This window comes from Chiloscyllium plagiosum, chromosome 11 (assembly GCF_004010195.1).
Source record: "Chiloscyllium plagiosum isolate BGI_BamShark_2017 chromosome 11, ASM401019v2, whole genome shotgun sequence".
Lineage (NCBI taxonomy): Eukaryota > Metazoa > Chordata > Chondrichthyes > Orectolobiformes > Hemiscylliidae > Chiloscyllium > Chiloscyllium plagiosum.
Genome location: NC_057720.1, coordinates 71,829,305 through 71,854,282, shown reverse-complemented (window position 1 = coordinate 71,854,282; position 24,978 = coordinate 71,829,305). Strand labels below are relative to the sequence as shown.

At 39.0% G+C, this 24,978-nt stretch overlaps 1 protein-coding gene across 2 annotated transcripts in view; it reads right to left on the bottom strand.

Annotated features, from left to right (window-relative positions):
• dennd1b (DENN/MADD domain containing 1B) overlaps positions 1 to 24,978 on the bottom strand; it is a 299,799-nt gene that overhangs the window by 85,711 nt on the left and 189,110 nt on the right. For both annotated transcript variants that reach the window (XM_043699790.1, XM_043699791.1), the window contains 2 exons: positions 10,599 to 10,699; positions 5,812 to 5,857 (listed from right to left, as the gene is read on the bottom strand). In XM_043699790.1, coding sequence (XP_043555725.1) covers positions 5,812 to 5,857; positions 10,599 to 10,699 — 147 coding nt within the window. The remainder of the gene's footprint in view (positions 1 to 5,811; positions 5,858 to 10,598; positions 10,700 to 24,978) is intronic.

The window sequence follows — 24,978 nt, the reverse complement described above, 5'->3', positions numbered from 1 at the left end:
CCGTGATCATCTTCGATGGTGGAGGAGACTTTACTTGTGCCCCGAATGCCTACATTTGTTTGTATGATGAATGACCATCCACTTGGTTTTCCAAAGGGGGAAAAGAGACTTCAATATTTTCAGGTGTAAAGAAAATTTGATTTTTTTGTTTGATAATCTCTTTTCTTCTGTTTGCTACAGGATTCAAAAAGTTAGGTGAGACAGTTGATAGCTGAATTTGTGAAAGAAACCCAGGAAACTAATTTCTCCAGTTGCAACAGTAACACAAAGTGGACAGTGAAAAAGTTTACCAGGATCTTGATCAACTGGGCCAATGGACCGAGAGATGGCAGATGGAGTATAATTTAGATAAAAGCGAGGTGTTGCATTCTGGTGAGGCAAACCATGACAGGACTTACACAGTTGATGGTAGGGTTCTGGGGAGTGTTGTCAAACAAAGAGATCAAGGTTGGGGGGGCAGGGTGCATAGTTCCTTGAAAGTGGCAGCACAGGTAGACACGGTGGCGAAGAAGACATTTGCCACGCTTCGTTTCATCGGTCACAGTATCGAGTCCAGGAGTTGGGACGTCATGTTACAGCTGTACACAAGACATTGGTGAGGCCACATTTGGAGTACTGTGTAGAATTCTGGTCATCCTGCTATAGAAAGGATGTTATTAAACTGGAAAGGGTGTAAAAAAGGGTTTACAAGGATGTTGCTGAGATTGGAGGCTTTGAGTGGTAAGGAGAGGCGGGATAGGCTGAGTCTTTTTTCATGGGAGCATAGGAGGCTGAGGGGCATAAATATAGATTTATGAAATAATGAGGGGCATAGATAGGCTGAATAGCTAATCTCTTTTACCTGGGTGGGGATCCAAAACTAGAGGGCATAGGTTTAAGGTGAGAGGAGAATGACTTAAAGGGACCTGAGGGGTATTTGTTGCACACAGAGGGTGGTACGTATACAAAATAAGCTGCAAGAGGAAATGGTGGAGGTGAGTACAATTACAACATTTAAAAGATATCCGGACAGGTACATAATTAGGAAATGTTTGGAGGGAAACAGCAAAAAAAATAATAATCTTAAATCACCTGAAAGGATGGAAAAGAGATTCTGGAATGATTAAAGATTCTAAGAAAGAACAACAGAGCAATGATAGCTACCTATGTATCCCTTGAAGGTCTTGAAACTTTATACAGAACTGAGCTCCAATGTCTTTGGGAAAGAAGAAAGAGTAGACGACCAGTTCTTTGTCAGTGTGCTGATCACAGAATAATTACAGTGCAAAGGGCTATTCAGTCTACTGTATCTACACTGGCTCCTTGAACATCTTATCGTAGTGCCAACCTCCTGCCTTTTCCTCATAAACCTACACATTGTTGAAGTCGAAACAATCATTCATCTCCCTCTTGAAGGCCTAAATTAAACCTGATTCCACCACACTGCCAGGCAGTGCATTCCAGACCCTAACTACTCACCATGTCAAAAAATTTTGTTCTACCTCACATTTGCTACTTTTGCAAGACACTTTGAAACTGTGGCTGCTGGTTCTCTATCCTTCTACAAGCAGGAACTCTTTTTCCCTATCTGCTCTGTGCAGACCCTTTATCATTCTGGAAAAATTCCATTAAATCTGCCCCCAGCTTCCCACTCTTGTGGTAAACAATCCCAACTTCTTCAATCCATCTTCAAAGCAGAAGTTTCTCATCACGGGAATCAAGCTTGTAAACCTCTTTCTGCACGACCGCCAGTGCATTCATATCTTTTCTACAATGTGGAAACCAGAACTGTACAGAACATTCAAACTGAGGTTTATCTTAAGTAGATTCAGCTCAATCTCCCTGCTAACTACTAAACTACACGAAAGACTCACTGTTTAGCAGATTGATTCGTAAAGTGACATTGTTATCCAAAAGAAAAGTTGTATGTCCAGCTCTTTTCTGGGGTCTATGTAAAACCAAATACCTCTGATGGCTTGAGTCATTTCATTTTATAAAAAGAAATTCCAGTCACACTGGAGCTACAAAAGGTTGCGAAATCTAAAGTATTTCATACTATTTTGAGATTTTCATAATTAATGAAGATAAACACAACTTTTACTTGTTTCACTTCTGTCAACAGTTTTCTCAAAGTCATCTGTACAGCCATTTCTTTTTAAAATTTGAGAAGTCCGTGCATAAAACAGAACTTATGCAGAAGTTAAAGCTAGCGTACATCTGAAATACATGTCTACAATTAAATCTTAATTAAATCTTAGTTTTCAGGAGTTATTGGAATAAAATTAACTTTGACAACATTCAGCACAGAGCAGCATTTGCTTTGCTGCAGGTTCAGCGGATACAGATTAATTGGTGGCAGTAGTAACAACAGCACCATGGAGTTCCTTCCACATTATCATAACAAATTGCATGATTTAATAGGTCACAGCATTTTGGACAAAACGGTAACGCAACCGAGTCCTCTGCATCAGAAAAGCTCTTCCCTTTAACCTGCAACTGCATTGACTCTGAAATGCCTTTACTTTCCAGTTGTGCTTCTACAGAAGGCACCTCTTAAATATTGTGGTAGGACGTTGTGGAAGGACATTATGGAAGGACATCTGTCATCCTTACCTAGTCTGGCTTACATGTGACCTCAGATCTGCAGCAATATGTTGACTCTTAACTATCCTCTGGGCAATTAAGGATAGGCAATAAATGCTGGAGGGCAGTTAAGAATCAGCTATGTTGCTGTGGGTCTGGGGGCCACCTTTGGCCAGATCAGATAAGGACAACAGATTTCCTTCTATTATGGACTTCCACATTAATGAACCAGATGTATTTTTACATGATTGCCATTGAGCCATTTCTTTTTGTGTTCCAGAGTTTTATTCACGTCTCACCATCTGCTGGGAGGGATTTGAACTTACGTCACCAGAACATTAATCTACGGTTCTGGATTATCAGTCCATGACATTACCACTATACCACCACCCCTCCTACTGACATTGCCACAATGGGTGCTGATTAAGTCCTCAACTCCAGGCAACACATTTTTACTCTGTATAGAGTACAGATGATGCTAAGGTGGGGTTTTATCAAGGACTGAGCTGTACTGGCTGGTTCTCCCACAGTGGTTCGATTTAAGATGTATGCGAGCTTTAACTGGCCAGACTGTGGTGGACTATGATTAAAATTTCCCCAGATGTTATAGTTTTAGGAATGCAACATATGCACATGAGAAAGGGAATTTTTTTTTAAAACTTTCCTCAAGATGTTCGCAGCAAATATTGTGCTCTCAATTCGTCTCAGCGAAATGTAGCATGGTGGTTTCGATTCAACAAGGCCCGGGACGGTCATGACTGGAAATTGGAGTTTATGACATTTCAGGCATCCACTACTAGCAGCGGACATTTCCAGCTCGGTTACAGCACAGCCAGATGCCAAGGACATTCCTCTTTCTTCTGAAATCATCACACAGTCCAGTACCAATCTCAGAATATACCCTCCGAGACAAATTTCTTTTTCCCACTGATTTCCACCATTGTCCATCCTGGTTCCTGCCAACTAGTAAATGAAGCAACCAAAATATATTTTGCACAGATCCCTAAAAAGTGAACAAATGGAGCTGGCTTGAATCTATTCCATAAAGTGAAATTCCAGGGCCTCAAGCACCATATTTCTCAGTTCCCCGTGGTTATATTTTAAATCAGATTTACACGAAGAACACAATTTCACAAATGAAAATATAGACAGTATCAAAATGATTGTCTAATTCCACTAAAGATAACATGAGTATTTGCTGCTAATAACAAACGTAACCATCCCATTCTGAACACAACCATTCTCGACCTTGCTCTGCCATTCAATAGTACCACAACTATTCCGTTTGTGTTTTGATTTCCACACTCCCATCTATCCTGGATGATCTTTGAATCTGCTGCCAAACAGGAAACTATCCAACTCTATCTTAAAAATATTCAATGATCCAATTCCCAACATCTTCCAGGGCAGAGAATTCCACAGTCTCACCCTACACTAAGAGGAAGAATATTTCCTCCCCTCTGTCCTGAAATAGTGTCCCCTGATTCTAGACTCACCAACTAAAGGGAACATCCTTGTCATGTCTACCTTGTCAAGACCATTCAGGATCTTATAACGCTTCAATCTTATAACGTTTCAATCGAGTTACCTCTCACTCTTTGAAACTCCCATGGAAACAAGTCCAGCTGCCCAACCTATCTCATTCCAGCTGTCCAACCTAGCAAGCCTGTTCTGAACTGCCTTCAATGCATTCACATTCTTCCTTAAATAAGGAATCCAAAACCAGACAAAGTATTCGAAATGTGGTCTCACCAATGACGTTCATAAGTGACCTATAACATCCTGACGTTTATGTTCAATTTCTCTTCTAATAAATATTAGCATACATTAGACTTTTTGATTACTTGCTGTACTCGCATAGTTACATTTTGCAATTGATAAAGCAGAACATCTAGACCCCTCTACACCTTAAAATTTTGCAGTTACCTTCTGTTTACGTAATACACTGCATCTTTATACTGCCTGTCAAAGTGAACAACTTCACATCTTCCATCATTGTACTCCATCTGCCAGATTTTTGCCCATCACTCTCTCTATTGCTATCTATCTGCAATTTCCTATTATCTTCTTCCCAACATAATTTCACACCTATCTTGGTGTGGTCTGGGAATTTAGCTATCATACCTTCTCTTCTCTCATACAAGTCATTGATGTATATTGTGAACAGTTGAGCCCAGCACAGATCGTCATGGGACACCACTCATCACATCCTGCCAATTAGACAAAGATCAATTTATGCATACTCTCAGATTTCTGCCAGCCAATCTTCTATCCATGATAATATGTTACCTTCTACACCATGAGGTTTTATTTTCTGCAACAACATTTAATGTGGCATAGTACATTTATGGACTCCCTATTATCCAAATTCTACATTAGTCTTTCAAAGAATGCCAATAAATTCATTAAATATCATTTCTCTTAAACAAAATCATGCTGCTTCTTCCCAATCACCTTAACTTTTCCTAAGTGTGTGGCTATAATTTCTTATAATCGGTTCAAACGTCTTCCCCACAACAGATGTCAAGCTGTCTGATCTATCGTTGTTTGTTTACTGCCTCCCTCCCTTCTTGAATAGAATGGTTATATTTGCTACTTTACATGCAAATGAAATCTTTTGTGAATCTCGAGGAAGTTTTGCATATTTAACACCAACCCAACTACTAACATTAGGACACTCTTTTAAGACTTAAGTATCAATTAGGGTTTCAAGAAATAATCATCTTCGCTGCGTTTAACTTCGTGTGAAAAGTTAGATATTGATTCATATCACTGACTTCATTGCCAATTCATTTTTGTACACAATTTCAACTATATAAATCTTTAAATGAATCTCAAAGGACTCCAGAAAGAAAACATTGCTGGATGCACTGTTCCTCATCTTACCAATAGGCAGCGCATTCGCAAACTGTATATACTTTGAAAATCTCATCGTCAAAACATTTAGCTGAATGACTAAATACTAAGCAATATCTACTGTTTAACAAACTTATTTCCTCTAATTGAAATATTTCCTCTCTTTTCCCAAATATCTCAAAAATATTCCTGTGATTTGTCCATTTTTCATCCGTTTGTTGCATTAATTGATCATGTTTTCAACTTGTATAACTAAGACTGCAACAACATCAGTACACTGTGACACTGACATTCAGTAACTTCATGCGCTGTCTGCCATTTAAGCTGTGTAATAAGATCTTTACACTACAAGTCAGCACAGGTTACTAAAAATAGCAAAAACATGCAACTTACATCCATTAAGCTCAAGTGAACTCCAACAAGATAGGGCATTGGGGCACTGGGGAAGAAAAAAAACAACAAACTTTACATGTTGAAGGAAGTATTTATGCTCAGAACATACACACTAAAAATCAAGAATAGGATAGTTTGGTAAACATTACTATGTACCATGGAGGGTACCCTGCTTACTTATAAAACCTTGTGTCATAAGTGTCTCACCTCTATTCTGCCATCATTGGCAAGAGGAAAATGATTCTGTGCAGGAAACTAAAGATAATTACAAAGCAAGAGGGAAAAGGGAAATCACCTTTAATCATTTTTTAGGCCATGTTTTAAACCAATGAGATAAAGGGAAGCAACAGACACATATACAAAAGGTTTGAGCATTTACAAAAATACATAGGATACATTACACAAAACAAAAGTAATATTTAATCAGGATATGATGGAAATAACTAAAAAATTGAATATTATTTATTTCAGAATGACTTCACATCTGCGAAAAACTTTCACATGTAATATAGTGCAAGCCAAAACTATGCACGCAAAACACACATTTGCATTTAATGGAAAATATGATAATTTATGAAGTAATGCTTCTTTGGCACGCAAAATACAATTGAGATGGATAACTGTTAACAAGGCCTGCTTTTGTAGAAGGATTTTATTTGTAAATATGTGATTTCCTGTAGCAATTACTGTCTTTACATTATGCAGAACAGGCAAGTTAAGTGACAAATAATTGCTCCCATCTCACAAAACCAGGCTTGTGGAAGTACTGCTGCTGAATATGGGTTATCCTGTAAACAGCAACTCCACTGTAATAAACGGAACTGTAAAACTGCATCTGGATAAGGACTACCAAATGATCAATTTAATGACGGGTTCTGATATGGTGTTCCCATCAAAATACTGCATTGACAACTCCCTCATTGGTTTCTATGTATAACATGATAGGTGGCTTCTGAAAAACATGCTGTCTACACATTAAGGATTAGCATTATCAGTTGCCCATCTTTGAATGAAGGATGGATATTTCAAGCATAAATATTATGCAACTGAATTATTTATGTCTTGTTCATCACAAAATATGGGGAAATGCTTATAACTATTTTCATCATTCAATTATGGACTAGAGGAAAAGATGAAAGGTGCAAAAATCAGTCTGCACTTCCAGTTTGTTCTGTTCTTTCAGTAACAGTTCTTCAGTGCAGGAAATGGGGACTACAGAAGCTAACATGGATTTTTATGAATGGTTCAACTGTTTCTCTCTCTTCCACCATGCCCCCACTATTTACAACACATACAATGTAGTCTCTAGCCAATAACATTTTAATCTCAATTTCTGAATAGTCATGACTAGCTTAATTTGTGTAAACAGCAACATAAACCTTGCCAGAAATGTAATCCCCAGAACACTTCACCAGTCCCCAGTGAATTTGGAAGACTGGCATATAATACTGTATGTATTCTAGTGTTTAAACACAATAACTTCATTATGTATTTATATATGCAATTCAATTCTTTTGAGTTCTGATCACGATGCTTATAATCCTTTTGTAAAATATCTACTGCACCAACAAGCTTATTGTAAATGGGCAACTTGGCACAATTATGATTATTAATGCTCTTGTAAATAAAAGACACCCATTTCATTTTATTTTGTGAAATAATTAGTATTCTTCAGAGCAGTAAATTTTAAAATCCAATTTTAAAATTTCGTGAAGCCCATCAGTTTGGTCTTAACCTCACTAACTATCCACACAAGTACGTGGTAGCCAAAAATCCGTTCAGTTCAATGAAATCAAAACAAATCTCCTGCAGCAATTATACACAGTGTTGTGCCCCTAAGCATATTTGACAGGATTCAATTATAATCTGATGCATGTGCCATATAATACAAAAGGCAGAACACTTGCCAATTCAAATAATTCTGATCTACAGCTAAGACAATCCTGATCAGAAAGTGTCTTTATATTCCACAATAAAAGACAGACAATAAATTTCAATTCTTCACATGAGGCACCTTAATTTTCAACAGCTGGAAATTCAGTACAAAATCAATTTAGCAGCTGTTGCATTTAAAACAAACTATTTTTAAATTAGCATGTAGCATCAGCCTTACCTATAAAGCAGATTTCCCAACAGAGAATTAAATGTTTAGATGTCTAATAATTGTGACGCTCATTTCACAAATTGTCGTATTTTTGTTGAAGAATAAAAGGTGCACCAATCATTCCTTCAAAGCTTTCCTACTTTTAAAGGAAGTTCTTATGATTTAATATTGAAAATTGGCTGAATAAGGAGTTCAAAACTGAAGTCAAACAGAAAGTAAACAATTGCATCCCACAATTTATCATCGAACTATACCCCAAAGAAGAATACCTCAGAGGAAACAATTTTGAAAAATGTTTGCATCAAATACCCTAGTCCTGCTAACTACATATCCCCCATTCAGGGTGACTGCCATGACCTAACCGAACATAACCTGAATAAGCTTATGTGGGCAGATTATGTTTTGGACATAACTGAAGTAGAGTATGGTAAGATCTATGAAAGACCAAAACTATCACTGTCAAGATTCTGCTGCAATATGTTCTATCCACTTCCGTGGCTATTCAGTCCAGTTACAAAAAGCTCCTTTTATAACACGTACTTTTATCGTTAAGAGTATTAAAAGCCATTCAACTTGCTGTCCTTGACGGAATCCAAATGCAAATCAACTTTTCTCACCAAACTCAAACTCCTTTACCCAAATCACTCACTACTCCAAACCAACAATGTTTCCTCCCATGCCAAGTGCCTCCAGGAATACTTGTCGACTTCCTCTTCAGCTTCACATGTGAGAACCTCAAGAATTGCTTATGCATTTAGACACAGACCACAGTGCCTTTCCTCTGCTTTTTGCCCACCTGCCCAAATTTCAAAAGACTATCTTGCCCATCTTGAATTTTCATTTGTATTCCCCATGCGTCTGCAGAGCTCATGGGTCAACACTTTGCTTCTTTAACTTGATGATTACTGAGGTACTGATCACCAGCCTTACTTCCTTCCTGGTCCTAAACTGGTCCTGGTTGCAAATAGTCTCAGTCCTTCAAGCACAATCACCCATCTCACCTGCAACCTCCTATTTGAACTTTTATTCGGGTTTTCATTCCTTCCGAAAGCTCAGCATGTCATTTCAGCTCCTACTACTGAATGTTGCTTTTTAAAATCCTTACGTGGCCTTATCCATTCTTAACTCTTTAACCATGTACATGTTTACATGTACATACTCATCCTTCTTCAACAATCTCTACTGTACCACTGATTCTTTGCTCTGAACCACTTAAGGTTAATTCTAAAATTATCTACTAAAACCTTTCCATCCTCTCTTCTTTCAAGTCTTCTCTCAAACCCACCTCATCCAGTACATTCTTGGACACCCTCTTAAATCGAATTCTTTGGCTCCGTATCCATTTCTTCACAATTCCATGAATTGTTTTTACATTAAAGGCTACTTATATGATTCGAGAAAAAAACGTACACAGCTTGCTATCCATAATGAATGAAGGACAGACCCAGTGTGTGTATGTATCTGTAGAGAATATGTGGCTTGTGATCAATGTGCATCCACCAATAAGAAGATTATCTATAATATTATTTTTATTCAAATTTGTTCATGAGAGGTGGGTATGGCTGGCCAGGCCAACATTTATTGCCCATCCCTAATTGCCCAGAAGCCAGTTAAGAGCCAACTACATTACTGTGGATCTGGAGTCACAGGTCGGCCAGACAAGGTTAGGACGGCAGAATTCCTTCCCTCAAGGGCATTAGTGAGAAAGAGAGGTTTCTGGTGACAATAACAAAACCAATTCTTCTCCTGAAATTTGTCTCAATGATCAAGAAACTGGAGAAATGGAAATGGTGAACAATCGCGTGCATTATTCTATTTATCCCAATAACATATTGCAAAAAAGCTTTTAGAATTTTGAGTCAACATCAATAGTTGGGTGGGAAGGACTCAGTCAGAGGTAATACTGGTCTCAAATAAGTGCTGAAGCCCCTCTGTACATTTAAAGGACTTAAATCCTGGTTCAGGACTGACATTGCACACCGATTTCTCAGCCTTTAGAAAACAATGGTTGGTACGTTTCTGACTCAGAATGAGCAAGGTTTCCTGTCTGCTGACCTTAGAGGCCACTGTTTGTCATTTGTTACTACATTCTTTCGATTTTCCCTGATATTAAATACCACGAAGCAATGATCAAATGCAATCGAATTACAATAATCTCTGGTTTTTCAAAAGTGCACAAAGGATTTCTTTTCTGAGCAGTTTGTATACTTGAAGGTGGTAATAGGTGGTAATACAAATCACTGAGTTGGAAAATGGTCATCTGGTTTTGTGGTCCATCCACTTAAAACAGACTGGTCGTGTTTACAAATGATCCCGCATCCATCAACTGCGAACATCACACATTCTTATTTTGCTGTTGAAATAGAAGTCAGATGAATGGCAATAAATTAACAGCTTCTGAGCCAGTTTATTAAAGATTTCTACAGAAATCAACATTTCAGATTAACAAGCCATAGTTCAAATCCTCTCCCTCATTAGAGAGCACGGAAAAGAAAACCAGGATTCCCTGGGAACTTGCACGGCAGACATTTGTAATGATTCCACTGTGGATGGGGTATTGCTGAAGGCTCTTTAAACAATAAGACAATGTCATGTAATGTACTGACTCCATGTGTTGTTTGGACTTTTAAAATGTGCAATAATAGCTATAGCAGGGATCTCCAAGGTAGATTAGTAGCCTTACCAGCAATAGTCCAGCAGGTGGGGAGGGAGCACTGGGATGTAAATATGCTGCCAGTACATTGGATAAAGCATGGCAGCTGATGCATGAACACAAGCCGTTAACTGGAAAACAAGAAGATAATATTGAATAAAATTCCAAAATCAATTGATTAAACCACAGCAAAGTGCAAAATAATCGACAGTAAACCCTTATGTTAAAAATGTTTCACAATAAAAACAGAGTATAACAGTGAAAAGGTCACATCTGCACCATAATTTGCTCATCCTCAGGATTAAAACAACATGATTAAATATGGAAAAGAACAGGGTCTGAAGGCTCCTGAGGGATATCATTAGGGCAAATTGCCAAGAATGAAACATGAGCCAGCCAGGAGAGTCTCGAGGCTGAAAAAACACTGAGGGATTGAAATGTTCGACAGTTGGAGCTATGGTGATGTGTGAACTGCAGCTTTAGGTATCAAGAGAATTTGTTCACTGACACATGGAATGCCACTATTGACCAGCAACTGCCCGAGCTAAACAGCTGTACAGTTGAAAGCATAAATATATTATGGCTTTTCATCTGCAGCCAATGCTCTTGAACTGACTTACTTGCTATTGTGCTGTGATATGGGCTGCACACAAAAACAATGAATCCTGCACTTGTACAGGTAGATCGAAAACTCTGCAAAAATGCAATTTTCTTGCTCTAAACATGCCTGCATCCTTCCATCTATGAAAGATCACAGGCACACAGCAAATAATCTATCTCGGAGGGGTAGTCTTCACATGGGACACCCTGACTGCTGGCTGAAAAGGCCAATCTTTAAGAGGCAGATTTCTACCACGAAAGCACAAGTATTCAAGAATCAGTGTGCATCGTTGCTTTCAGCATTGGCTTTTGTTGCCAAGCTGCTGCAGCCACTGGTTATTGCAGTGGTACACACAGCCCAAAGGAGGTGTCGCTATTTTTTTCTGACAGAGAGTGACTCACAGCTGCGACCATTATGTCCAAAGCCTTCTTGCCATATTTGTACCTCACCGTTATAAACATCGTTCAGGACGCTACCTTCTTCCATCCTGCACACATATCTTCACCAACAAACCATCTCTCTGTTCGATGAGTGCAATCCTGGCAACTCTACATTTGAGAAGACTGCCAACATTTGTAAACTTGCTCTGCCAGAATATACCCATAACGTGCTACAGGCAGCCAAGGCTGAAATTGGTGAGCTTATTTTCTTGAATGCCCACGTATCACAGCCATACAGCACGTTGCAGAGATCACAAGCCTTATAAGCCATTAACTAAGGGTCAATGGTGGTAGCTGCTTTCCTTTGAATGTGTCAAGCTTTGCACTTTGATAGGTGGTTGATCACTGCAGACCTGAGCAAACTAACTACTTCTAGGGGGATGTTACATAGTGTGAACAGGGGAAGAGATACACCATGTTTTTCTTGGCACTTATGGTTAGCGCATTAGAGTATAGCACGGCAGAGACAAATCAGATGTCTTTGTGGCTGGCTTTCCAAGTGTGTCCTAAGATCAGTGGCAAGGAATTTTCTGATAACATAATGTTACTTTGACTTCACTTTCAGCCTTTCTAAATTGTACATATTAGTAAAAAGACCTCATCATGGTATTTCTAAGATTGTATGGCAATGCAGACCAACTCAATATCCATTTCTGTAATTAATAAACAACCCACAGTCTTTGTTACCAATGATACATCCCAACAGTATGTGTCCTCATATTTGCTTACTACCTACCACATACAAAAGACTGATCCCTACAAAAAAGCTAACATTATTGATTTAAACAGAACACTCTCCACTTTAATGAACAGAACCTAAGTATGGAGTGACCACGTTCAAGCTGCTTGATAGAAAGCTTATGCATAAAGAGGACTCAAGATTTAGAAATTTAAAATTACTGCAGGATAGGAAATATTGAGCAAATCGCCACATGCTTTCTCAATTCCCAGCAGAAATAACTAATGCTGCTTCCATTCCAATAAGCATTGGTTTTTATGGTATCTAACCCCTAATAGGACTTGCATACATCTTAGCACTTGGTGTAAATTGTATTTCTGCCTCTGAATACACTAGCATTCCAGCAGAAAGCATATTCTTCACTTTGAAGGACTTGTATCAGCCAACACTGCTATGCATTGTTTGTTTTAAAGTTCTACTCTCAGTCGCTTTGCATATCAGCTACACTGACTTTACACCTCCATGTTGGGACGTCGCTTTGCAATGTTAGATACAGTGAATGTCCAACTTAGAAGGAATGCTTTAGCTTCTAATTAAGTTCTGTAGGAAGGACCCAAGGTGTCAAAATTTATAATTTTTCTCAGACAATGTTCCATTATTAGATCACTCTTAAATTGAAGACTACAAAACACCAAGAAATACCAAGTGTAGATTAAACGTCAATAGTTTCTTACTCCTAGTGCATCTCCGAATTTAATTTTGGACGTGTAATTAAGTGTGACAGACCAGAAATTTATTTTTATAATCTGAGACACAGCAGATCTGTAAAGTAATTTTACATAAATAAAACATAATTTGAATAATTCCAAGAGTACTGAATGGAGCAGATTTGACACCATGTGGAGTTAGAACACTTTTTAAAGAAAAATAGAAAAAAATTGTCACAACACAGCTGATTCCTCTTGTACTTTGGCAACTTATGCCATGTTTCCTAGCAACACTCCTAACGAAGATCAATTAAACAAATGTAAATCATCTTCTAAGGACTATTACATAAACACAACCCTACACTCCATAAAAAGTTCACATAGGGTTCTGTTGCTAATAAATGTATTTTTAAAGCAGAAATAGAAGTTATTCATTATTCATAATGAAATAAACATTACGGAGATTTCTTTTATTCTTGGGAATTATAATGCAATTTTACGATGGTACACAAAGCTATTTACCACTACACTGAAAATGCCTTTGAGACTTATTCAAAGGTTCTAGAGCTGGAAAGACATTAGCCAAGCAGCTCTAGTGTTCAGAAGGGAGTTGAGCATTCAACACAGAGGTAAGTACCTCCATAAACAATCATAAAATTGTTATAAATAATAATAAAAATGCACTCGTAGCTTGAAGGTTGCAGTTGTATGAGGATTGAAATTTGCATTGAATACAGATATTAGCAGATACTGTTGAAATTGAACAAAATCTGATTAAAGTGTGTTACAATCATCTCCCAAAACACTCTAAGGGTCTTCTGACATGATAACTCATCAGCAGCATGTATTGTAAGTTTCCATGTGAAGTGCACAAATCTGATAAAATGTAAACATTGATTATTCCTACCATCTTGTTGAGAAAATATTGAATGAACTCACAGATGGCGAAAAAAAGGTTTAAGGAGTTCAAAAAATATTTATACCACAGTGATCACCCTGTTGACTTGAAGCTGCATTTACAATTACAACCCTATAATACCGTCTTTATATAAGTCCAACTCCCTTGACCAGAACAACATTCTTCAATGAATGTTTTGAAGGAATAGATACAAATGTCCAAAAACTCTAAAGCACTTCAATTAGTTCCTGATAAATGTGAACAAAATGATCAAAGAACAGAGCAAGATCTAACCAGAATGGTTGAGGGGTGAGCTCTACTGGCTCATCCCACATCATTCTTTGAAGTTACATAATTTCTGAGTTGTACTGCAAATTTAGTGTTATCACTGACCTTTGCAGATACAACACCTTGATCTTAGTACATTTCATTTCTAAATGCACAGAAAAGTCCTTTGTCAAGTTTAAACTCTGAAAACCCCAATCTTAAACCGTGTCAACTTTAACAGCAGTACCACTGTGTGTGTAGGTGGTGCTGTGACAGTGTTTTTCAACATTTTATGCAATTAGCAGCTTCAAGAGAGTACATTGAGAGTTAATCTGAAGCGTGTTTTTTTAACATGCAGTTGCAGACACTAGTCTGTGCATGTCACTGTGGAACAGCGTATGATTCTGACTCATCACTGAGGTAGCCAGCAGCCATGTTTAGCACAGGGTGGTCAAATGAATTAAAATAAAGATTAACTTTACTGGCCCTCTCAGGATCAAATATGCCTCACTTTTCTAAAAATCGCACCTTGCTGCCACAGTATTGATCAAAATCCTACTTTTCTGAAAAAAACTGCTTTTCCACTCAAGTCTTATCGCTCTTGTAAATCCTTGCTTTAGCACCTTGACTACCACTTGCTCCACCCTCCTCATCCTATTCCCTACTGGATGATCCAGGTCACAAAGTTCTGGCCCTATTGACATGATTAATGCTGCAGCTAGTGCCTTGGCTAACTTCCGAGCAGGAGATGGAATGTTGTTCACTCAGTGGACAACTGCACAATACTACTGAAGAAAGAAACAGACCAAACATCAGTTCAAATCTTTTTTTAAACTGCATTTCAATATTATTCTTGGACAAGTTAAACGGAATAATCGTGTAGAATAAATACTTCAAAACACATCTGCTGGCCATTTTTATGATTGTCGTGATACAAAATCATCCCATAGGTTATAGAAATGACTGACAATGCTATATATAACCTGCAGTTGAAAGTTAAAATTTTTACTACACACTGGAGCTTAGTTTCTCAGTTTTTTTTAGGCAATATTTTAGAACTAATGTCCATAAAACTGTAGTCAATTGTTGTTGATCTACAGTATTTTATTCCAACCACTTTCTGGAGGCTCAGTGATTCACTGAAATATAAAACTCCTGTTCATTCACAGATCAGTGAGATGGCAATATATTTCTGTTCCATTAATAACCAATGCCCCTTAGAGAGCCTGTTAACTTCCTTCATTGAGCTTGTGGGCACAGCATTAACTCCAATTATAGACCAAAACTTTTAACATTGCTCTCTCGAAACAATGTGTTGTGGAAAGCAATCTGTTATTTCGTTACCTGTTGATTTACTTCAGCTAATATCAGCTACTCTTATTTCTATGCCAACAGAGGACCAGTGAACAAAAATGGCCACTGAGAATTCTCAGTTGGCGAGGCATTCACTCATGCTGTTTATAAAAATCTGATTCTTTCACCTCAATGTCAATGTTAGGTCAAAATAAAATAGTGGCCAAAGTACACAGAAAATCTTTTAAAACCAAAGGAATTTCCTTTATTCGGAAACCGTATTTTGTATAATTGCCCCACCATGAGCACTCCTTGGAATAAAGCACACATTAACTTCTTGGGACAAAGCGCACACAATTTCTTGTAGTATCTCCAAACGACAGGCAACTGTCCACCATCCCACCACACTTCTTGTATGATCTCTCTGGCTTCATAGCTCATTGAGATGTCATGTGCAGTTCCCAGCCCAGATTGACCAAACCCATTTTGACGGTAATGAATACGGGTTTGTTTCTTTTCTGAAACTTTCGCTAACATTGTATTTGTGAGATAGTATAATACAATTCGCAAGTTTTGTTAAAACCTATGAAATTCTGTTAAAATGTGTTTTGAATGTGTTTTTTGTTATAGGAACAACACTGTGGTTCTGAAGATATTGCCTTTTTGACTAAATTTTTACAATGACTTGTGTTATTAGTGTTATAGACTGTTCGTCTAAATAATGTCTGTTGTGAGCATGGACTGGCACTGCTTTTGGTCTACAACCGAAGCATTGGTGCAAAGTGGAACTGCTTCACAGTGGTACTATAAACACTGTCAACCCACCAGACTGAATTCATTTTAACAAGTACAACACTAGATTAATGCACCAGCAATCTATTTCATCTTCATATCAATAAGATACAAAATTGTTTATCTTGCTTTTTGCAATCAATAGCAAGGAAACAAATGTCTGCTTTGGTGTTTGATTGAAATAGATAATCATCAAATTAGTCCTTCTGTAGGGAAATAATTGTTGACAAGATTTTAAGTATTTATTGCCTCAAATTAATCCAGAAAACTTGCTGAGTTTGCAGGAATTGTGTTTTATTTTTCAAGTGTGAAGGATGTGTAACTGAAACTCCACAGGGGTGAGTCATTTTCAATCTAACAAGAAAAATAAACTCCCATCTCTCTCCTCCATAAGCAAGTCATTTCCAAACCTGCATTCATGTCATCTATGAATTTCTGTACTTCTTCCTTCCCATCAAGCAGCATAGTTGGAGTTAGATTTGCTCCTGCAGAATGGGCAGATATAATTTTGTCTGTCCAGCATTTATAAAAATAGCAGGTATTCACATAATTTGAGATTTCATGGTTTCAGATCTGTTGGAGGATTACCAATACAACATTAGAATTTACTATTTTTGCAATTACATGGCTGTATATTTTTAAAATTTCAAAACAAGAGCAGAATTTGGCAATTAGAATTTAAACACAAGTAATATGTTGTTGCCTGAAATCGATCTTCTGATTAAGTGCAGTGATGTAATAGGAGTGGTTTAGTTGCAATAATTCTCATTAGGCCCAACCAGATATCATTAGAACACAATGTGCAGTCAGCTCCTGACCCAATGAAACTCTCTGTGGCAGCATGACATAACCAACCAGCTTCAGAGGCCACATGGACACTGCAAACAAGCTGCTGTCTTGTCCCCAAGGAAACAACCTTTCAGCAGTCAGCGCTATGAAGTAATGGCTCAGAAAACTCCTGCAACTGACTCCAATTATTTCAACAAGGCCTCAAGGCCAAGAAAATGGTCATGATTTATTTATAAACGAGGCAGAGGTTTTGAGAATCCAGACAAAAAAGTGCAGTAAAGAGATTGATTTACAAGATGAAGAGCTTTTAACTGATTTCTTTTTTGCCAACTCTCTCGTTCTGCCAAGACGTTGCCCTGTACATAACGCTGGACCTACTAACCGTACACATATTGACAGCACGTCCATGTATAAAACAACCTGCTTGGGTGCCACTGTAGGTTGCAAATGATACACTCTGGTTAGCATACGTCTGACAGGATGATGAGAAGCCTCTTGTCAGCTGCAGGCCAGCCAAAGTCTCCTAGACAAAATGCACGGCCCCAGCTGACTAGTTAAAGAAAGCCTGGCATGGTACAATTATACAGGCATATGACAAGCCTTCACGGCTGACTGACTTGAAAACTGATGACATGGCTTTAAATTGTGGTAGTCCTTACCTATTGTCACAAAACACCACTAAGTCAGCTCATGCACTGTTGTAAAACCATGACATATTCCTCAGCCTCGAATATGTAAGATTGCAGCTTGATCTTCAAAACGACTTCTGTAGCATGTTCATACGCAGCTAAAACCTGAACACTGCAAGCAGAAATCAGTATTCCTGCTAGTACCACAGGTAACTATCATCTCACGCCTGAAGAAAGCATGATGATCGGGCTCCTCAGAAATAAAGGCAAATCATTCCAATTGAAAGCTTTTTTCCCTCCTCTACACTTCTACATTTTGTGTGTCAGCAATAAAAAACATCCAGACAGTGTTTAGAGAATAACTTGAAACATGAAGAACAAATCTGACCATGTTGTAATTTTAAAATAATAGTTAAACTTGATCGGATTGCCAGCATCACTGCTCTCAAATAATAATGGTTGCAGCAATATGCAGCTACTTGCCTGACCAGCACTGGGAATTTTGAAAATTCTAATTCAGGCTCCAGTCACAGTACATTAGAATGCAGATTCTAACACAACCAGCGGGATGCAGTTTAAACTAATACGGAAACAAGAACAAGAAGGGTCTCCTTGCAGAATTAGCTCTAAAGTTAAGATTGTCAGCAAAGACCACCCAAAAGCAACAACTTTTCAATCAAACTATGAAGATAACAGGATGGATAACATTTCTGTGATGGCTAAACCCATCTTTAAAATGGTTAGCATTCTACCTGAGAGTAGATGTCAGCCTACATTAAATTCACATGGACGTTTTTGAAATGTAATGTTCGACTTGATTGAAAACCTGGCTAAATTTTGAATGAATGAAGTAACTGTCAATTTGAAATTGGTACAAATTGGAAAACAGTCAGGTATATTCACCTATGTAAAATATTACAGCACAGCAAGCTTCATAAATGCACATGCTGAGGTTATGCTTTCTTCTCCTGCCTCGCCATTTTTGTCAAACACTATTTTCAACATTCTGCATGTTTATCATTTTAACCTGCATGCACAATTCCCTCTTGTTTATCAAAATGTTTAACAGTATAGGTGTCCTGGATGCTAAATTTCCCTGTTCCGTTCCTGCATTTTGCACATTAGGCAACATGGAAACTAGGGAAAAACGGTCAATTTTCTGGGTCCAAATCATTCTTACCAACATTGTGAGCATACCTACGTTACATGGACAGTAGAGGTTCAAGGCCACAGCTTACAATCAACATCTCAAGGGCAATTAGAGGCAGGCAGTAAATGCTGGCCGAGCAAGTGATGTCCATATTGCATGAGCAAAGACAGTAAAACCCTCAGATCCATTCCATCATTTACTGGAGTTGACCTACACTTCAAACCGAACTCGCGTTGTTCTCTATCCTTTGATACCCTGAGTAAGTAGAAATCTTTTTCAATCTTGAAAATGGTATTGGCCTAGATTTTGAGGAACCGAGTTCCAGCTTCTAATTAATATACGGGCAATCTGCTTCTCATTTCACTCCACAATGAAACCTGACTTTAAGACTGTGCTCCCCTCCATTCTGGATTTTCCTCACTAGAACACAGTATCGCTGAATCTCCTGTTACAAATTCCTGATTAAAATATAAACACTGATATTACATCAACCTTCTATACTCGAGGCAGCACAGAGCAAGCTTATTCGAATTAACGCTGTAGTTTCGCTCTTTGCATTTTCATTCTGGCTAATCTGGAGGCAAATTCTATTACAAATTTGTGGAAATTTTAGATGACACCCATGCAAGATTTCTTCTAAATTAATGTGATTTTGTCTCATTTGAGCTCCAGCCATCAGTATACACTGCAGGCATCTCTCTGAGCTTGACTTTTTTTCTGTTATAGAACCCAGATTAACTGCACTGCATTTGGTATTTTGTTGTGCTCTCTAACTGACCTTATTTCTCACCACCATTGGAGCATTCATTGCTACCCACGTGCCCTCCCCTCATTCGCCTGCCCGCAAGATGACATTCCCAGACACTTTTCTTCACAGGTTTCCCAACAGTATGTGGATTAGAACATAGAACAGTTCAGCCCCTTTGGCCCTTGATGTTATGCCTAGTCTAAGAGCAAACTAACCTAAATACCCTTCATTTTACTAACATCTATGTGCCTATCCAAGATTCACTTAAAATGTCCTTAATGTATCTGACTCTACTACCACTGCTGGCAGTGCATTCCACACACCCACTACTCTCTGTATAACGAACAGTCATCTCCCTTAAACCATCTCCAATCACCTTAAAGTTATGCCCGCTTGTGATGCTATTTCTGCCCTGGGGAAAAAAGTCTCCGGCTATTCATTCTAACTATGCCTCTCATCCGTCTTGTAGACCTCTATCAAGTTGCCCCTCATCCTTCTTTACTCCAGTGAGAAAAGCCCAAGCTCCCTCAACCTTTCTTCATAAGACATGCCCTCCAGTCCAGGCAGCATCCTGGTACATCTCCTCTGCACCCTCTCTAAAGCTTCCACATCTGTCCTATAATGGGGCGAATGGAATACACTATTCCTTATGTGGTATAGTCAGGGCTCTACAGACATACACACACACACACGTTGTGGACCAAACATGACCACTGGATGTGCATGCAAAGATGACTATAACAAAAAGGAACAGGAATAGGCTGTCCAGCCCGTTGAGTTTGCTCTGCTAGCAGAGTGGCGCAGTGGAAGCGTGCTGGGCCCATAACCCAGAGGTCAATGGATCCTCTGCTATTTGAGTTCTAGCAGTGACTGTTACTTTGAGGCAGCACAGTGGCTCAGTGATTAGCACTGATGCCTCACAGCACCAGGGTCCCAGGTTTGATTCCAGCCTTGGGCAACTATCTGTGTGGAGTTTGCATATTCTCCCTGTGTCTGCGTGGGTTTCCTCCTGGTGCTGCGGTTTCCTCCCACAGTCCAGAGATGTGCAGATCAGGTGGATTGGCTATGCTAAATTGCCCATAGTATTAGGTGCATTAGTCAAAGGGAAATGGGTCTGGGTGGGTTACTCTTCGGAGGCTCAGTGTGGACTTGTTGGGCCAAAGGGTCTGTTTCCACTTTGTAGGGAATCTAATCTAGTCTAGTCAATAGGATCATGGCTGATCCAACATGCCTCATGTCCATTTTCCTGTAACCCTTCATTCCCCTACTGACCAAGAATCTATCTATCCCATAGTTAAAGATACACAAGGACTCTGCCCCCACAGCTATCTGTGGCAAGGAATTCCAAAGACTCTTAACCCTCAGAGAGAAGAAATTCCCCTTCATATCAATATTAAATTGGTGCTTGTTTATTCGGAGGCTATGCCAGAAGCCCCTGACCCAAATCCCCTGTGGAATGCTCCTCCAGCACTATGTGGGAAATCAGGGACATTTCCAGTCTCCATGGTAACCACGTATGCAGGATGTGTGCTCAGCCTCTGCTCCTGATTTGTCACATGGAGCACCTGGAGCTGCTGATGGAATCACTATGGAGGATCCATGAGGCTGAGGATATTGTGGATATCACGTTTAGTGAGCTGGTCACACCATCAATAAAGGCTACACAGACAGAGAAGAGTTAATTGACCACCAGGAAGATTAGCAAGCATGGGTCGGCAATGCAGAAGTCCCTGTGGCCAACTCCCTCTCTGACAGGTATACTGTATTAGATACTGTTGGAAATGGCCTCTCAGAGGAAAGCAGCAACAGCCAAGTAATGAGGGAGGATGTCCTACAGGCCATTTGGGTACAGCTTAGTAATAAAATAAAGGCAATTACCTAGCTAGGATTATACTACAGGCCTCCCAGTAGTGACAGAGAGTTTGAGGAGCAGATACTCTCGGCACATCACAGAAGGGTGAGAAAAAAAAACAGCATTATAGTTGGAGGGGATTTCAACTTTGGTGGCATTTACTGGGATAGCCATAGGATGAAAGGATTAGATGGACAGCACTTTCAAAGTGCATTCGGGAGAGCTTTTCATGTCAGTACATAGATAGCCCTAATAGGGATGTTGCAATGTCAAATCTAGGGAATTAAGCTAGTCAATTGAATTTTTGGTTGAATTGGTTGAATTTGTAGTGGGTGAGCATTTTGGGGCTCGTGACCATTACACTGTTAGTTTCAAAGTCATTATAGAAAGGGATAAGGAAAGTGCAGAAGTATCCAAAATGGGAGGGTGGGGGGGAAAGGTGGAAGGCTAATTTCAATATCATTTGACAGGATCTAGCAAACACAGACTGGGAGTCGCTATTTGCAGGTAAGTCTACATTTGGAATGTGGGGGTCTTTTCATAGTTCTATAATGAGAATTCAGATCCAGCATTTCTGTGAAGGGCAAAGGTAGCAATCAAGGGATATTGAAAGTTTAATAAAGAACAAGAAGGAATCATATGCCAGATATAGTACATTAAAAACAGGGGAGGTCCTTCAAATGTACAGAGTGCAAGAAGTTCCTTAAAAAGGAAGAAAGAGAGAGGACAAAGAAGAGATACTTTCCAATGCCCTAGTATATTTGACATAAAGGATTAAGGAAAATCCCAAAGCTTTTTATAAGCATATTAAGAGTAAGAAGATTATCAGGAAAGAGTGGGATCTACTAGAGACCAAAGGGGCATCCTGTGTGTGGAGCCAGTGGACATGGGTGAGGTCTCAAATGAATAATTCTCATCTGTATTCACAGAGGAGGAAAATATTGTAGCCAGGGATTTCAGTTAGGACGGTGAGGTTCTAAAACAAGTCAAGATGAATAAGGAGGAATTGTTAGGTGCTTTAGCAGACAGGTACCAGATGGGATCTATCCCAGGCTGCTGTGGGAGGCAAAGGAGGAGATTGCCGGGGCCCTCGTGGAGATATTTAACATCTCACTGGTCACAGGTGAAGTGCCAGACAACTAGAGGATAGCTAATGTAATTCCTTTGTTCAAGAAGAGCAGCAGGGATAAGCCAGGTCATTTTAGACTAATTGTGCAGTATGCCTCTATGAAACTAAATTCTTGCAGCTTGCAATACTCTCTTGAAAATCAACTTTCCAACCCAATCCTTAACCTGTGCCATGTAGCTAAAAATGTTTCTGCAGTTCTTGATGACTTTCTTCACCACCACAACAGGAAGGAAAAAGAAAGCTAAAGAAGTCAATGGAATGGCATGGTGACACAGTGGTTAGCACTGCTGTCTCACACCTCCAAGGACCCAGGTTCAATTCCAGCCTCAGGAGGAAAGAAAGCAGGAAATGTGGTCACAAACAGTCCAGAGGATCTGAAAAATATATTTAAATATCAGGTCAAATGTCATGAGGTCAAGTCAGTCTCCATTCTCCCGATTCCTTCCAAAAAATAAACACGAGCCAGGGTCAGGTCACCAAGCCTGCAAACCTCAAGTCTACACTGGCATCTGGAACCCAACCCAAAATATCAGAACACTTCTGAATGAAAGAGGCAAAATATAACCAATTCCTTTCTCTATTCCCTTGCAAACCCTTCCCAAAATGCAGTTTGACTTCAGCAGTGGATCGCCCAGACTGTACACCCTTCGTATTTCCCCATGCCCTAGATTTTTAAAACCTCAATTCATCAGATCCTTCTGATGCATACTCTTACTTGTTTCCCAGTTCCCAGGATTGCCACATTAACGCTTCCAAATTCAACAACTTTGACAATCTTGTCACCAGTATCCTTCTACTCAGCCTCAACTCCTCTGTCGCTCTAACGCAAACCAACTTCTCCATTTCTTCACATCACAACTACTTGCCTTGCAAACATTCGCATGAGTAATCTCCCCCATCATAATGCTCCCAGACACAAGAAACCCACTCAGTCTGTTTTCTGGTCCAGCAAATCTCTCACAACTAATGCTAACAATCCCTGAGACACATTCTAATGCTTCAAGACACCAGAAGAAGCTGCTCCAAGCTGTTCAAACATGACCCCAAGTCTTGATCCTCTCGGCCATATTTTCACCAGCTAATGCCACTGTTCACTCCCAGAACATCACTCAGTACCTTTATATTCAGGAACTGCTTTCTCAGAATCCCAGATTCAAGGATTTCCCTTTCCCAATTTTGCTACATCATAACGTCCTCTGCCATCCTGTCTCACCATACAAATTCCTGAAGAAGGGCTTATGCCCGAAACGTCGATTCTCCTGACAGATTCATTGCAAATCAAGCTAAATTTCTAAGAATGAATGATTAACAAAAAATAACTCTTTGTTTGAGGACCTTGCATATAAATATTTCAGAAAGGTGATCGATTGTATTTTTAGACACTGTTAGGTTAGCATAATTTACATCAGTCTAAATCATCAGATTGACACAAGTTGAGTTTTATTTGCAAGCAATTTCAAACTCCTAGTCCTGTTAGAATAACATTGACAATGTATTCAAGTTCTAGATTTCCTGACAGTGCACTGCCCATAGGCTGGCGAGTCGGTAGAGCACTAAACAGTGATCTATAATTTATATGACAACACTAACTCTTTCAACTCTAGCAAGATACTTTAAATAATTCTAAAACAAAAACAAAAATCAGGGTGGGATGAGGGAAAAGACTTCTGCAAAATTTGTAACATTGAACAGATTAGGGCTCTTTTCTCTGGAAAGAAAAGGATAGAGGTGTTATCTTAGTGAACTCAAAGATTATGAAAGGGTTTGACAGGTTCAACGTAGAGGAGTTGTTTTCACTTGTGGGGAAATCAAAGTGAGGAGCCATAAATCTAAGATAGTCACTAATAAATCAAACAGGGAATTCAGGAGAAACGTTTTTTACACACAGTGCGATTAGAATGTGGAATTCTTTTAATATAAGGAGCAGTGTAGTTTCACAGAATTGTTACAGTGCAGAGGCCATTCAGCCCAGTGTGTCTGACTTAGCTCTCAGAGAGAGCAATTCATTTCGTGCTCGACCCCACCATCATACATATTCTTCCTTTTCGGATAACAATCTAATTTCCCTTTGCATGTTTCAATCAAACGTGCTCTGATACACTCTCAGGCAGTACACTCCAGACCTTATCCACTTGCTCTATGAGAAAAGGTTTTTCTCATTATGCTGTTTGCTAATTGTGGCAAATAGCATAGATTAATTTAAGGAGAAACTAGAACAAAATTAGGGAGAAAATAGTGCCAGAAGCTTATATGGTCAGATGAAGATGGAAAAAGTGCCATAGACCAGCTGGGGTGACATGCTGGGATTCCGTTCTCTACATTCCACGTTAAAAAAAAATGGTGTCATGAATAAACAGGATTAATTAAATAATCTTGCACAGGTACATGTACAACTCTGGTGAAGGAACAGACTATTTAATTTGTGGAGTATTTAAA